The sequence below is a fragment of the Megalopta genalis genome, chromosome 6, assembly GCF_051020955.1.
Source record: "Megalopta genalis isolate 19385.01 chromosome 6, iyMegGena1_principal, whole genome shotgun sequence".
In the NCBI taxonomy this organism is placed as follows: Eukaryota; Metazoa; Arthropoda; class Insecta; order Hymenoptera; family Halictidae; genus Megalopta; species Megalopta genalis.
In genome coordinates, this window is record NC_135018.1 from 18815197 (window position 1) to 18832152 (window position 16956).

The 16956-nt window shown below is 37.2% G+C and overlaps 2 protein-coding genes across 5 annotated transcripts in view; one reads left to right on the forward strand and one right to left on the reverse strand.

Moving 5' to 3' along the window:
- Positions 1-16956, forward strand: part of LOC117218891 (A disintegrin and metalloproteinase with thrombospondin motifs 15) — a 237748-nt gene that overhangs the window by 198793 nt on the left and 21999 nt on the right. For 3 of the 4 annotated variants that reach the window (XM_076522590.1, XM_076522593.1, XM_076522591.1), the window contains exons 7-8: positions 1014-1212; positions 1842-2043. In XM_076522590.1, the coding sequence (XP_076378705.1) occupies positions 1014-1212; positions 1842-2043 (401 nt within the window). The remainder of the gene's footprint in view (positions 1-1013; positions 1213-1841; positions 2044-16956) is intronic. The other variant, XM_076522592.1, reaches the window with a different exon arrangement.
- The window catches only part of Rab7 (RAS oncogene family member Rab7), a 107054-nt gene that overhangs the window by 51578 nt on the left and 38520 nt on the right, over positions 1-16956 (reverse strand). The window lies entirely within an intron of this gene.

Consider the following 16956-nt stretch of genomic DNA (forward strand, 5'->3'; position numbering starts at 1 on the left):
CAATAATTAGATCGCGTAGATCTCGTCGATGGTTAATGAAGAGTTGTAAGTTAAATTATGTAACACTTTCTAATCGTTGTTATGAAACATTACGTGTTCATTGTACCGAATTAACGTCGCTACAGTTATTAAGACTAAAAGACCATAGAAATCAAAATTTTATACAATATAAAATTGAAGGTGGTATCTCTTGGTATTTTTTATTTAGTTCTTCGCTTCTAATGTGAACGAAACGGCAGTTTAAATTAAGTTTATACAAGCTTCCGGAACTTCTTGTAGAATGCATCGATAAACAAATTTTTATACCGATTTCGAAACGTCTACTTGTGTTCATTATAACACAAATGAATGGAGAATTTCATCATGTTACGATTTCAAGGTTTTGTGCAACGATTTTTATGCTTGTAGGGTTACTAAATATATTATAATATATATTAATAATATTATAATGTTATAAAATTAATATTATATATTACAATAATATATATTAATAATATAATAATATTATAAAATTAATATTATATATTACAATAATATATATTAATAATATAATAATATTATGAAATTAATATTATATATTACAATAATATTAATATTAATATTATAATTACAATATTATATAATATATATTTAATATAATATTAGTATTAATATATATTAAATATATTATATATTTAATATATATTGTATTATTAGTATTAATACTAATAATATTATATTGTATATTAGTATTAGTATTATTATAGTTCAGTATTAGTATTAATATTATTGTATAATAATATTACTAGTATTAGTATTAGTATTATTGTATAATAATATTAATACTAATACTAATATACAATATAATATTATTAGTATTAATACTAATAATACAATATGTATTAAATATATTACAATATATTATAAGTAAACGTTTCCTAACATGATTTTTTTCCACCTAAAATGCCCATTTGTCCCACCAATTAAATATCATTGGAAAAATGTATAAACAAACTATCCTTTTTCTGTTGCAGATGACGACATACCGAATTTCGATACAGACGATGTATCCGAGAATAAAGTTTACATCGATACCCTATCGCGGAGGCGTAGGTCGCTGACGGAAAAAAAGTTCGTCGATGACGTCCAAAACAAAGAGAGATATGAGTCGCCTGTAGAACGACGACGTTCGGAGAGTATGCATTTTTTACGAAACAGCGACAGGTATAAGAGGTGACAAACGTTTTGCTGTCTTAATCGTGATAACAATGATATTCCGAGCACTTGCGTGCCTAGATTAGAAATTCATTCTCGTAGAATTGTACCATTTCGGAAATATATTTTTTCTCCTGATCAAAAGACTCTTTCGCAAGTTGTGAAACATACGAAACATAGAAGTATTTTATTTTATTTCAATTATCGACGAAGTTACAATAGAGGCTTTCGAACTTTGCTTTAAACAAGATGAATCAGGCTATTTTATTGTCAAGACAACATCCTCCAAAATGGCGAATTTTTATGCACATATCTTACTCGAGATTATTATTATTATTATTATTATTATTATTATTATTATTATTATTATTAGTACATTATTAGGCTACGAAAACTTTTTTAAATACACCGAATCAGTTTCAAATAACTGAGAAGATCGCAGTTTTCACAAAAATCGAAATCATTTTTATTTCAACATTTATCTTGATACGTCGAATAATGTTATCGAATGCCGTAGAAAGCTTAGGGTATCCGCGCCGGAGTTAAAATTAGAAACGTGTACTTTGAATTATGAAAACGTAACTGTCAGGAGGATCGTCGTAACGTGGAGATTGCACAGGCTAAAAAATATGATTGAAAAATTCCAGACACTATTTCGTAGAGCATAGAAGGGACGAGATTAGCGTGGAGTACGGTCACATCTCGCAGATGGAATTGACTCCCTTCATGACACACCGGGCCCTACCACTTCAGTATTTCATCGAGATCATGGTGGTGGCCGATGCCAAGATGATAGATTACCACCATCGCGAATACTTGACCGGATACATTTTGCTTCTGATGAGCACGGTGAGTTTTCATCTTCCTAGTCTTTCTTAGATCATCTGTGGAACTACTAAACCATTAATGCAATCACCTTCGCGCTCCTATACGAGACTAAACAATGCACGTCTGACGTCAGACAAATATGGAAATCTCATTTTAATGGCTAATTTTTGTATAGTACATTAAGATATCAGTAGACAAGTCAATAGACAATGACGAAATTTGATTAAATTAACGTTGGAATTCTATATCCAAGTTTTATTTGTTGCATATCCTTACAATACGTCAATTACTTAGTGAATATTAAAAATTAATATTTACATTTCCATTTTTTTTTTATTTCACACGTCAGATTTCGTAATTTTTGTAATTTTTCTGTCTAAACATTAATTTTTACTAGTCTTAAATGACATCAATTTTCTCATCCCCATAAAAACTATTGTAAAATAAGTAAAATTATAAAGAGATAGAATTAACAAAAATGTCGGCTCTTTGACAAAACCTGGAAAATAAAATGGCGCGAACATCGATCTAAAAAATTCCTACAAATTTCACAGGATTTAATTCATGAAATTACATTCTATTGGGTTGTTGCAAAAGTAATTTCGATTCTTTCTGAAGCTGTTTATTCGAAAAATCGCAATTACTTTTGCAACAACTTCATAGAAATCTCAGTAGAATTCCATTTACTAGACAACATCGCAATAAAAACGAATTTCCAAACCCGGTTGAAAGACTCTTAATTATAATAATATTGGGTTGGCAGCTAAGTAATTGCCGATTTCAGTTATAGATGTCTCTCACTCCCATTTTTATGATATCCGTAAATGTTATACTATAAAATTATTATTATTATTATCATTATGCTATTTTTTATTATCCGTGAATGTTAGCAACTGGACAAATTTAATGCAGCGGTCAAGGAAAAGCGACCACAATGCTATAGTTAGCTTGCTGACTTTTTTAACACCCAAGAAATATAGTTCAAATGTTATTTCAGCTTTCTAAAATGGCACCAAAGTGGTACCACCGGCATACAACAGATAGTTTTTGCATGGCACCAGTGTGGTGCCACCGGACGGCATAGTGTTAATATTGAAACCAATAAAAGGATTATCTTCAATCTCAACGAGGAGGTTTTGATAATATATTGGGTTGGCAACTAAGTAATTGCCGATTTCAGTTATAGATGTCTCTCACTCTCATTTTTATGATAACCGTAAATGTTATATTATAAAATTATTATTATTATTATTATTACGTTATTTTTTATTATCCGTGAATGTTAGCAACTGGACAAATTGAATGCAGCGGTCAAGGAAAAGCGACCAGAATTGGTCGATCGTAAAGGTGCCATTTTCCAGCAGGACAATGCTAGGCCGCACACGTCTTTGTCCACTCGGCAAAAATTGATGGATATTAGTTGGGAATTGATGTTACGCCCACCATATAGCCCTGATCTCGCGCCATCGGATTACCACTTATTTCGATCCCTGGACAACTCCCTTCGTGGTAAAACTTTTAACGATGATGACGCTGTAAAATCTCACTTAACTCAGTTTTCGGCCGAAAAGGATCAGACTTTCTACGAGCATGGAATTTTCAAGTTGTCAGAGAGATGGCAAAAGGTCATCGAACAAAATGGAAAATACATTACAGATTAAGCTTCGTTCCAAGTAAAAAAAATTTTTTATTTCATTGAACAAATCGGCAATTACTTAGTTGCCAACCCAATACTTTCGCTCTAAAAAATTTCGAAAAACAGCCACAATCGGATCGTCGAACGCCACTTGAATTATCTACCTCGGTAAAAAGAAAGTGAGGAGAGTACTTCCTCGTAGACCCAACGCGCTGAACGTTTAATTGAACTGTAAAATGCGACCAGCGATTTCCGGTACGCCTAACGCGCCGTAAATCTAATTTAGTATAAGAAAATATGAAGCGAACTCGCGCGGCGCACCCTGCAACAACAGCCGGGTATTTATTACACGGCACAGGTCCGACATCCGTTCGAAAAAGACGAAACCGGGGGAAAAAGAAAGCACGGCGAGACAAAGCTCGACACGCCGCGTGGGTGTATCACTTTGTCCGAGCATGGTTTCGGCGAGGAAGAAGGGGTGGGAGGCGGTCGCCGCGAGACAGAACAGGATTAAAAGAGCCGGGGGATCCACGAAACAGCGGCGGCTGGATTCGTCGGATGATCGATCTTGCGTGCCAGCGGGATCTGTCACGAGCATTAAATATTATGCAAATGCGCCGGGCTGCGTTCCTAGTTCGTTTCGGATATCGAAAGGTAGCCGACGAACTTTCGACCATCAGTCAACTCGCGTGGCAACCACCTACGGCACTAATTCGATTGCCGCTGAAAAATCGTCGGTACGATCCCCGACTATATGCTCCGCGGCGTAACGAATTAATATTAACAAAATACGCCCGCGATGATAATAAATGAGAAAACCGTGGGCGCGCTGTTTCGCGAATAAATTAGCCAATCTAGAAATTTATGGACGCTGTTAGCGGTTTTATCGATCTCCGAGCGAAGTGGAAAAATATCGTCGCGTTGCGCGTCGGAATTAATGCGAAACAATCGCGGTATTTATTAGAGCCGCATACTATGTCGCGATTCATTCTAAAAATATGGAGCATAAGAAGGAAACATTAAGTCGATGAAAACAAATTAACGTTGAGCCACAAGACGTAATGTTCCATTGCGCGACAAATGTTCTGAATATTTCCATACTCCATAAATAGTTTTTTTGGTATTATTTTCTAGGAAGCTGAGAGAGAATAAAACGAATATATAATGTTAATTTTGTTCTTTTAGTATATAGATAGATTATAGATATTATATAGATTATATATTATATTATTATATATATTATATATTATATGTTATATATTATATATTATATATTATATATTATATATTATATATTATATATTATATATTATATATTATATATTATATATTATATATTATATATTATATATTATATATTATATATTATATATTATATATTATATATTATATATTATATATTATATATTATATATTATATATTATATATTATATATTATATATATTATATATTATATATTATTATATATATATATATATTATATATTATATAGATAGATAGATTTAGTATATAGATAGAGAAGAGAGTACAATATCAATGTTCCGCCAATATCCCAAAAATGGGACGGGCTTTAATTTTTATACTTAAATAAAAACGATAACAATTATGGCAAAGATAGTTCCAGTTGGTTCGTACAAATATAATTATACAATTAATTTAATATATTTCTTTTCATTGCTGCGGGTAATGGGTTAAGCACGCATTTGGCAACTTTCCCCTAGATGTATAAAACGTCGACCGGGAGAAATGAAACGGGCAGAAGTGTCGTTTTCACGCGTGGGCCGAGCGTCTTCCGCGACGACTCGACGACGGTCGTTAATCATCTTTAATTAACGCGACGAATATTCGCGTTTTACTGGCGAAATTTCAGCGGCGCGAGAAATTAGCGTAGCCGGTTGACATAATGGACGCCCCTGTTGAGGGGAGCACACAATCTGTCGACAGAGACGCGGCCGGTTCCTGCGTGGCACGGGCGAAGATAACTGGATTCAGCCGCAACTGCATTTAGACGCCGTATATTCCGAGGATATAAATTTCAGGAGCGACCGGCCGCTCCTGCGTGGCTGCGAGCGGTGCACAATTCATCGCCGAGAGAATAGAAAGTACAAGTTGCACCTTCGGGATTATAAATTCTGCCGGCCCGATACGATCGCCGGTTAACTACCTTTAACGCGACGTTGACATTTTCGGCCCGCAATTGGAGCTCGGATCGAATCCGATCCACGATGCTTCCGGGCGACCGGGTTCGGTAAACCTTGCACGGAAATGGAAAGTCGGTGTGCATCGTTGAGGCCCGGCTGTCTCTCTCCGGCTGTCTCTCTCTCTCTCTCTCTCTCTCTCTCTCTCTCTCTCTCTCTCTCTCTCTCTCTCGGTATACGATAATTTCTCCCTAATTCGCGCTGAAATTGCGCACAAAAATAGACAATTTGGGAAGAGCAGATGCGATTATTCGAGCCTTGCGTCTCGTTTTTATAATTCTCTCTCTCTCTCTCTCTCTCTCACTCTCTCTCTCGGTATACGATAATTTCTCCCTAATTCGCGCTGAAATTGCGCACAAAAATAGACAATCTGGGAAGAGCAGATACGATTATTCGAGCCTTGCGTCTCGTTTTTATAATTGTCTCTCTTTCTCTCTCTCTCTCTCTCTCTCTTTCTCTCTCTCTCTCTCTCTCTCTCTCTCTCTCTCTCTCTCTCTCTCGGTATACGATAATTTCTCACTAATTCGCGCTGAAATTACGTACAAAAATAGACAATTTGGGAAGAGCAGGTGCGATTATTCGAGTCTTGCGTCTCGTTTTTGTAATTGAGCCGTTTATTTTGGAAGTGGCATAAGTCACTTTACCGTAATGAAAAGTGGTGATTTTTCAATGTTTATACGAAATTATTTATACTGAGAAAAATATCAGTATCCTGAGATAACAAATACAAGTAAATCTTCTCGAAAGTTAGCATCCATATTTTGAAACGTGTTAAAACGCAAACCCTTAAATATATCGACTTAAAAACAAAGTGACTTATGCCACTTTCAAAATAAACGGCTCAATTGTTGACAATCTGTTACCGTAAAAACGAGCCGCAAATTAGAGAGAAATTACTGCATACTGCAGTAAATTCTCTATAATTCTCACTATTATCTCCTCTTCCCAAATTGTCCATTTTTTTAATTATAGTCATACATTTTTTTGTAAACATTAATTGATGCAGCTCGACAAAGTACTAATTTATGCGTGTCGGAAATTTATTAGATTGGCAGATATTTTGATAATTTTGTGGATTTCACCGTGCCAAAAAGTGCACATTATACATCTTTCTGAATTGAATAACTTTTGTTAGCATAATCCTTCGATACCTTCAAAAATAACGGAGATACTTAGATGGCCTCCTTTAGTTGAGACACCCTGTATACTGTTTAAAAAACCTATAGCATAGTAAAATTTTGGATAAAAATCGACCGACCTTTTTTTAAAACGTTTCTGAATTTTAAGTTTAATGCACCCTCACCACCCTTTAAACATGTGGCCATGTTTGTCGTATTGAAAATTGTAAAGTGTTTCACGAAATGCACGAACTTTATAAAAAAATTTTCAGAGATACCGTTCAGTCGAACACGAAAAAAGAGAAACGCGGCTGCGATTTTTTTCGCGAAGTTGCAGCAATTTAGATTTCGAGCTTTAATTTAAAGATCAATACAAGTCTAGCGAGTAATTTATTATGTTAGTAGAGTAGTGGAGCCGGTTACTGTGGATTGACCAATTGCTGTGCCTTTAGCCTGTTTTCTAACTTTATACTTACTAACTTTATATTCATCGAATAAGACGTATTAAATATTTTCATTCAAAAGTAAACGAAATAAAAGAATGAAAAACTGCAACACGTCTTATTTAATAAATATAATAATAAATATAATATTCTTGATCGTTTGTTCTGCAGCCGATATTACAACTGAAAGAAATTTAAACAATGATATACAGATCAGTCAAAGACTGCACAAAACACCTACACTTTCTCAGACGTCCAATCATTACTGCCACATTATTGGGCCCATTTTTCATTAAATTCTCTGGTGCTATAAAGTTCCTAGCTATCTTAACACATTGCGGACGGGGCTCAGCGCGTTCAACACGCCCTCAAAGACCGCACATTTTCGAACGCTCCAAAAACATGCTTGGCAAGTAACAGGAAGCGGATACGCACATTTCTAATTTGTGCATTTAGTATTCTTAAATAATACTATATATACATAGTTTATATATCTGTTTATTATATAAGATTTTTTACATTTTAACTATTATTTATTATACAAATTTGAATATTGATTTAGAGTGTGATATTTGGAATGATTCATTTGTTTCGCTAAAATTACTTAGGAATGCGAGAGGCTTCGTTACCATGGTTACGTAACAGAAATATTTGCGGCTGGTTGCTTAAGTTGCCGATTAAATAAAAAAAACATGAAAACGAGATATCTCGTGACCCGTCCGCAACGTTCAATTTGCTAAAAACGAGATATCTCGTGAGCCGTCCGCAATGTGTTAATATACTTTTATATCCTTCCATTATATTTGAACACGAAAAGTCGAAGATTGAGACTCGTAAACATCGGAGCAAGTCCGAAAACGATGTCTCGAAGAAGATCTGCAACCTCGTTGCACGACGCAGTTCGCCAATTTCGTTCCCTCTTTTCGCCGTTGATCTTTTTCCCGCTACCGTGCCGAACACCGAGGACAATATATATATATATATATATATATATATATATATATATATATATATATATATATAGTTCGCGACTTGAATTACTTGCTCTCGTGGGTCTCGAGCCACCGCATCCGAGGGGCACGGTCGCGCGTTTCGGAACAGCACCTTTAGAAGATTGCCTTTCCGTGGTCTATTCTCTGCTAGGCGCCGCTTGCAAAACCAGACCGACGGGCATAAATTATGGAGCTGCCTGCCAGTGGGAAAAGTGTACCGGGGTGCCCCGGCACCCCGGTTTAGTGGGGCACGTCCCACGTGCTCCGCGCTCCGCGTTACGCTCTGTTTAAAGATTCCGTGCCGGCGATTATATAATTGGCCATCCCACAACGCGCGCGTACACAGCCGGATCGATCTTTCGCCGCGTAAAGTAATACGATTCGAATGCAAATACCGTTTTCTGCCGCGGCGATCGGATTGAATGCAAATCGGGCCGGGGCTTGGTTCGTGATTTTCATGCCGGTCCGCGGGAATTGAAACGGCCGAACCGGGGACCCCTTCTAATGCCTCTCCGGCGCGTTATCTGTCCGGCGGAATCGGCGCGGCGCGCTCGTAATTCTCCAAGTAATTAGCGGATCGGTTGTTCAAATGAATTTATCACTCGCCGCGGCAGGTTTACAATGTTCTAGCCACCGCTGGACGCCGTAAATTCAACGAATCCGAGAATTTCCGCGCGTCGGATTGTTGTCAAGGTTTCGCCCGTAGGCTTCTTCGAGTATCGTTTACAGGTGCGCCCACGCGCGGGCGCGCGAATTTACGATTATTTTCTGTTTCAATTAATAAACAAACGTTGCACTTCCTGTGTAACTTCTCCGAGAAGCATATGCGGGGCAATGCACCGTACACGATCGAATTCGTCTTTTTAGGGATTAATTAAATTAGGGGAAAATGATGGCGGTTGTGACACTTTGATTTTAGGACGCGATTATTTTAGCTATTGCTATTTATAGCAATAATTATCGAGCGATATAATAATTATATATATAATTATATTGAGTGATATAATAATTATAATTATATATAGCGGTATAATATATATATAATAACTAATTTATAGCGATAATTATTGTACGAGCCTGCTGATCCGAGATAACTACAGCGATTTTATTATGCATCGAGGGATATCCAAATTATTAATAAAATATAGGAATGGCATTCTTTATGTGTCCAGTCATTACTGTCACCATCATTGCACATCATTTTTCATTAAATTTGCTGCTGTTATAAGGTTCCTAGCTATCTTAGTATGTTTTTGTATATCCATGGTTCCTTCATTAGTTTTTCTGATTTTTGTACGAGGCACTCTAAAAGTTTAATTACGATATTAAATTATAGCAATTTTAAATTTATCGGTTAACCTGATAAATATAGGTACTTATTTAAATTGTAAGATGTTAGATATTTGCCAAAATTAATTAAGTTAAATAAATGTATAATAAAATAACAAAATTAATTAATATTAATATGCTTTATTACGCAATCCTTTATTCGATAAATTGAAAAATAATTGCAGGGAAAGAACATTTCTTTTTATGAAAATTTCCCTCAAGTTATTTATACAAGTATAAAGTAACGTGGTCTTTTTTCTTCCACATGCTAGAGAGACCTTCTTCGACGTATTCTTTAATCGAATACTTGGTCTAGATTAGCGTGATGTAGAGCAGATGGCGAAATTCGGAGCGGGTAAAATCAATGGAACGAGGAAATCCGATCGTCCTGTGATAAATGAATGATTCATATAATTTGACGGTTAGCCTCGTCATTGTCAACCAGGTCATTACCATCCAGTCGGTTGCACGTCCCACGCGAATCGGACCACACCTCAGAAGAGGGCAACATCCCACGGAGCGTCCGGGACTCACTTTCACGTGCCCACGCCCGTCATTCATACGACGATTCAATCAGCTTTCCTGGCTATCGATCATCTTTTGATATTCATGACCTTTTTTACGAATCGATGAAATCTAATTTGACGTCGCGTCGAACGGTGTTTGATAAGTTGAGTGGCCATCGCATTCTATTCCGGACGCCTTGTTATGGGACACGCGGTCCCATAACTCCACCATGCGATCTACTGCGCTCTGTTTGCTTCCCCTAATATCACTTCCTATCATTCCGGCTTGGGCAATCGCATAAGAAAATTATAGTAAAAGTCGTCTGTCTAAATAACAAATTTTCATTTGTTTCACAATGCTTCTTCAAAATGTTTCTCTAAAAAAATATTATTATTATATATATTCTATAATAATATATATATATTATTATAGAATATATATAATAATAATATTTTTTTATATTTATATATATATATATATATTATATATTATAATATTATTATATATATTATTATTATATATTAATATATTATTATATATTATTATATATTATTATATATATATATATTAAATGATATATAATAATATATTCTCTATAATAATATTAATATTATTACTTATTCTGTGCTATTCTGTTACATTGCTTCACGTTAATGTGATCAATAATGTTACCAATGTTTCCAGATTCTTAATGTTACAGTGGTTTGTCAATAAGTATCGACGATACGTATTGTAAATATTGTCAACACTTACTGATAACACCATTGGTACAATATTCTCAGTATTTATCGATAACATCGTCGATACGATATTGTCAATATTTATCGATAATATCGTCGATACAATATTGTCGATATTTGTTGAAAACATTACATTTCGATAATATTACATACATTTCCCTCGTACGTTCGATATTTGTCGACAGTACATTCAGTTTCGAATGTAGAGAATAAAAATATTGTTACTATCATCGAATCAATATTATTTGACAACGTGCATTCATTTATACACTGAGAGCCAGAGAACTTTGACACTACACTTATGCAGGGTGCCCCAAAATTATGTGATACTTCCGGAAAATGAAGGGTTCCTGAGATCATCCGAAGTAACTTTTTCCTTAGCGAAATTGCGATCCGCGGCTTCGTTTACGAGTTATTAACGAAAAACGGTGACCAATGAGAGATCGCGTACGACTGACGCCCTCGTGACCACTGCCGCTGCGTCAGTCAGCCGGCGCGACGTGGCATTGGGCGCAGGGCGACAAAAGGGCGGAGCGCTAGCCGCGCTCGCTCTACGATTGGTCAGTGTTTTTCGTTAATAACTCGTAAACGAAGCCGCGGATTGCATTTTCGCCGAGGAGAAAGTTACTTCAAATGACCTCAGGAACCCCTAATTTCCCGGAAGCCCCATAATTACGGGACACTCTGTATATCGAAGTCTCGGTGTAACGTGCACAGTTTTTCTCGGTTGTGCTCTCAATTCGATCGGAGAAAAAAAATTACCATAAAATTCCACTTGACAAGATACAAACCATAAACTGGACGAACGCTCTCACGATTGCGAAACTCGCTGACGCGTTTCGCGCGGGACAAAACATAAAGCGAGTTTACTAAACAGATCGTAACCCGAAACGATCGCGCGTCCGTCAGGAAGATATATATCTTCCCTAGAAAGCCCGGAGCAGGAGAATCGCGTCGCCTTGTCGCTCAGCGATTTGCTACGTAAGAATGTCCCGGTAGCCATTGCGGAGCATATTGTGCAACAGCCTCGGGTTTGCGTTTGCCGAGCGGCTTTTTCACATAGCTCTTATCGTCTGGTGTCAATATTTCATGCGCGACCACTATAGAGGACTGTTCGCCGGTTCATCGAACATAAACCGTAAAATTCAATCAGCGGTCGAGTGACGTAGAACGCGCGATTAAAGCTTAGCCCCGATGCGGCCAGTTAAATGATGACCATCGGTGGCCCCGATTTTATCAGCCGCGATCAAACCGACCGATCGACGAACCCTGGAGGATCTAATGATGTCTCCGAGATTGCTCCTCTAAATCGTTCTCATGCTTTGCCAGAGCTTTTTGCCAGAGCTTTCTCTCTTTGAACGATAGTTTTAACGCTTTGCCTTATCTTGGTACAGTAATGTCTCCCTTACTGACGCTCAGATTGTCCACTAAAATGGACAATTTGGGAAGAGGAGATACGATTATTCGAGCCTTCGTTTTTATAATTGTGGACAATTTGTAACTATAGAAATAAATCGCAAGGCTCGAATAATCGTATCTCCTCTTCCCAAATTGTCCATTTTCGTGCGCAATCTATCCGCGATACGTTTCAGCCGCCATATTTAATGCATATTTATACAGTGTGTTCGGAAAATCGTGGTACAACCGGCAATAGGGTGATTCCACGTTCAAAACTAAGTCGAGAAAAAGGAATAACATTTTCTTATTTAAGGCTCCGTTTTCGAGAAAAACTAGCTTGAAAGAGCAATACAGTAATGTCTCCCTTACTGACGCTCAGATTGTCCACTAAAATGGATAATTTGGGAAGAGGAGATACGATTGTTCGAGCCGTGCGGCTCGTTTTTATAATTGTGGACAATTTGTAACTATAAAAATAAACCGCAAGGCTCGAATAATCGTATCTCCTCTTCCCAAATTGTCCATTTTCGTGCGCAATCTATCCGCGATACGTTTCAGCCGCCATATTTAATGCATATTTATACAGTGTGTTCGGAAAATCGTGGTACAACCGGCAATAGGGAGATTCCACATTCAAAACTGAGTCGAGAAAAAGGAATAACATTTTCTTATTTAAGGCTCCGTTTTCGAGAAAAACTAGCTTGAAAGAGCAATACAGTAATGTCTCCCTTACTGACGCTCAGATTGTCCACTAAAATGGATAATTTGGGAAGAGGAGATACGATTGTTCGAGCCTTGCGGCTCGTTTTTATAATTGTGGACAATTTGTAACTATAGAAATAAACCGCAAGGCTCGAATAATCGTTTCTCCTCTTCCCAAATTGTCCATTTTTGTGGTCAATCTGGGCGTCAATTAGAGAGACATTACTGAAATTGATCTTAGCGGTCGAAGTGACCGACTTCACAACTTTTTTTCTTTTAATTCTTAGTATTACTTGAATATAGCATACGTTATAATAAAAACGGCGACAGTTTAATTAAATTCAGTCTGATCATTCTCATAAAGTAAGACACCCGTTTGTTATTTTTATTTCGAACGGGTTTAGTGTTGACCCTTTGCACTCGAAGTCATTTCAGTCAATTTTATTATGTTTAAGATTTCCTAAGGGAGAAAACTTTTTTATCTTCTTCTGAAATGCTTATACGATCGTTTGTAATAGGGTCTGATGCAATTAAAAGCATCGACAATAAATCAACGTTCGTGGCTCTGCGAGAATGTTTCGTGGAACCCGCACCTCGCATTTTTATTACCAGCCTCTTCAGCCATTTTGACGACATTCCTATTGATAAACAGCAAATTGTTGATGCAATGATTCGAGTGCTCGAAAACCGACTAAACCGATTTCTTCAGCATTCGAGAACTCCAGTAAACAAGAAACGGCAAAAATTAACTAGCGGCAACTATAAAAAAACGAGCCGCGAGGCTCGTATAATCGTGTCTCCACTTTCCAAATTGTCCACTTTCGTTTACAAATCGAGGAACAATTGGAGAGAATTCACTGTACCGCCGAGTACGATCTTTTTCCATCTGGATTCGCTGTTTGTTCTACTGCGAGATCGGAAGACGATTCGTCGGAATCAGCGCGCGCGGTCCGGAAAGCGGGCAACGGGATGAGCCGACGCGAACGATGTTAATAAACATGAATTTTTGCCGTCGGTATAACCCATTTAACCATACTGGTACAGTGTAGGACAGGATCGCGGTGGATACGAACATCGTTGGAGCGCAAGCAACGACGTCGCTTATGGATGGTCACCTCCACGGAAATGAAAAACTCGTCTGTTTGCGTGCGTCTGACATAGCGATCGCCCAGTGACACGATTGAATCGCCGCGTTTCTCGGTCGGTCCCTCTAACCGGTCCAGTGAGACTTCACGTGGGACCTTTTTTACGGTCCCCGGCTGCTTGATGGCCTGTTAATCAACCCTCCGAGCTTTCGAATAGAAAAAAAACGCGAGACGAGGAACGGCGACCAACAAATTATAACTTCTTTTCACGTTTTCACAACCGGCGGACGATTCTTAGAGATTTTGTTGTTCTTTGTGCCGAACGTGATTCCCTTCGAACGATGCGATTTTGTACAATTCACTTATTTGCGCTCGGATGTCTCCCCTCTCAGGGCATGTAATAAGATTTTTTTTTTTATGGTAATTATGGTACTTTCAAGATTAAAGATTTTTGTTCTGTACGATCGGTGTCGATGCAATCTTATACCGAATTCTATTGTATAGTAACTTCTCCCTAATGCGAATTTTTCTGAGCGCTTTTTTTACCGAGCGCGAGCTCAGATTGCGCACAAAATTGGACTATGAAAACGAGACGCGAGGCTCGAATAATCGAACGCTCGAATAATGTTGAAAAATTCATAAATAATCGAATTTTTTCTCAACCTTTGACCGATAACTGAATACAACCTTATCTTCTTTTCCAAAATTGACCATTTTTGGGCGCAATCTGAGTGCGAATTAGGGAGAAATTACTGCAAATAGAGCAATTATTTGTAACCTCAAGAATATATTCAAGTTCTAAGTAATTGGAAGGCTTCGTTTCCGAGAAAATCGATTCTGAAGTTCTGCGCTTTTTTATCCGAGTACGAGCTCAGATTGCGCACAAAAATGGACTACGAAAACGAGACGCGAGGCTCGAATAATCGAACGCTCGAATAATGTTGAAAAATTCATAAATAATCGCATTTTTTCTCAACTTTCGACCGATAACTGAATACAATCGTATCTCCTCTTTCGAAATTGTCCATTTTTGTGCGCAATCTGAGCGCGAATTAGGGAGAAATTACTGTAAATAGAGCAATTATTTGTAACCTCAAGAATAAATATATTCAAGTTCTAAGTAGTCGAAAGGCTTCGTTTCCGCGAAAATCGATTCTGAAGTTCCATCAAGTAGCAATACACGTGCAAATAAAAGCTAACGAGATTCTGGAGAACGCATTTTTTCGCGCTTGGATTCCACGTTCCTACTGGTGAACGATCTCTTAACTTTGTACGAATAGGATCGGCTGCAACACTTCTGTGTGTAAAAAATGAATAAATCATTAATTAAAGTCATAAATAAACTATTCGTTCGTATAAACTACAAATCGCGGAGAACGTTCCGAACAAATCGTTGCCCGCTGAATTACAAAAGTTTGAACAAATGAAAATGTGTTTCCATTCCGCGCTTCTACAAACGTCTGAAGAATAATCATAATCAACGTAAGAATATCTTGCTATGTGCATTCAGATTGATGCACGTTTCGCTTGGATACACATCCTCGCAAAGATAAAAATTCTTAGACCAACATGAACTCGCAAAACATGGCGTTACTGCATGAAATTTTAGAACAATGCAACTTACAAGGCAACCTGTAAAAAGAACGTGGCATCTAATTAAGCATTTTTTATTCGAGAAGGTCCCTGGCGAGAAGGCCCTTCTTGCATCCAGCATAGTAGAATCGCTCCAACTTGAACTTGGGAACTACAAGGTCAATTCGCCAGCACCGAACAGCCAATTTAATTGAACCCAACCCTAGCTGCGCGTCGTTAAAGCAAAGTATGATAGATTAGGAACAGTACGAAGCGTAGAGACAGACGAGGAGAACCTTAGGAAAATCTTCGTTGCAGCGATTAATCGTGAAGAACGAGAGTGCCGAGGCATCTTCGAGCGGCTTAATTAGATGAAACGAACCGGCCCTAATGCATTCAATTGGAGCAACGTTTCGGTCGTCGGACCCGATGTGTCACTCGGACACGTTTCCCCAACGGTTCGCTCTCGTACAGGAATGGTTACAACAGATTCGCGCATGTAGAACGGCTGTTTGCCCGTAATTGATTGATTAAACGCACGCTCGTACTACGGACTGCGTAACGGCGTGCGCAAATAGCACCCGACGACGTCTTTTTTTTCTTCTGTTATTCGTTTCGAAATGGTAGCTCGCATAGGCCACGGACGCCGGTGAACGGCCGATCGGAAGTCCCGTGGACGTAAGACCTTTGAAGCGCGATCGAGGAACAAAGTTTCCGGAGCATTGTCTCGTTAACACGTTGACCGCCATCTCGGTTATACAGGGTGTCGCGCATTTTTCCGTACAGGGAGCGTGTAATACAAGTAAAAATTAGACTGAAATGTTATAAATATAAATATAATAATAATATAATTATAATATAATTATATAATTGTAATATATATATAATAGTATATAATTATAATATAATTATAATAATAATAATTATAATATAATTATATAATTGTAATATATATATAATAGTATATAATTATAATATAATTATAATAATAATAATTATAATATAATTATAATAATAATTATTATAATAATAATTATAATAATATAAATATAAATGTCATAAATATAAATGTGCTAGAGTCCATAAATGCTCGAAGTTATGACAAAAATAGGAAACGCGAAAGACGCGATAAAGCGAGGACAAGAGACGAATTAGTGAAGAGATTCGACAAAATCGCAAGCAAATGAAATCGACGATGAATTCAGTAATTCGT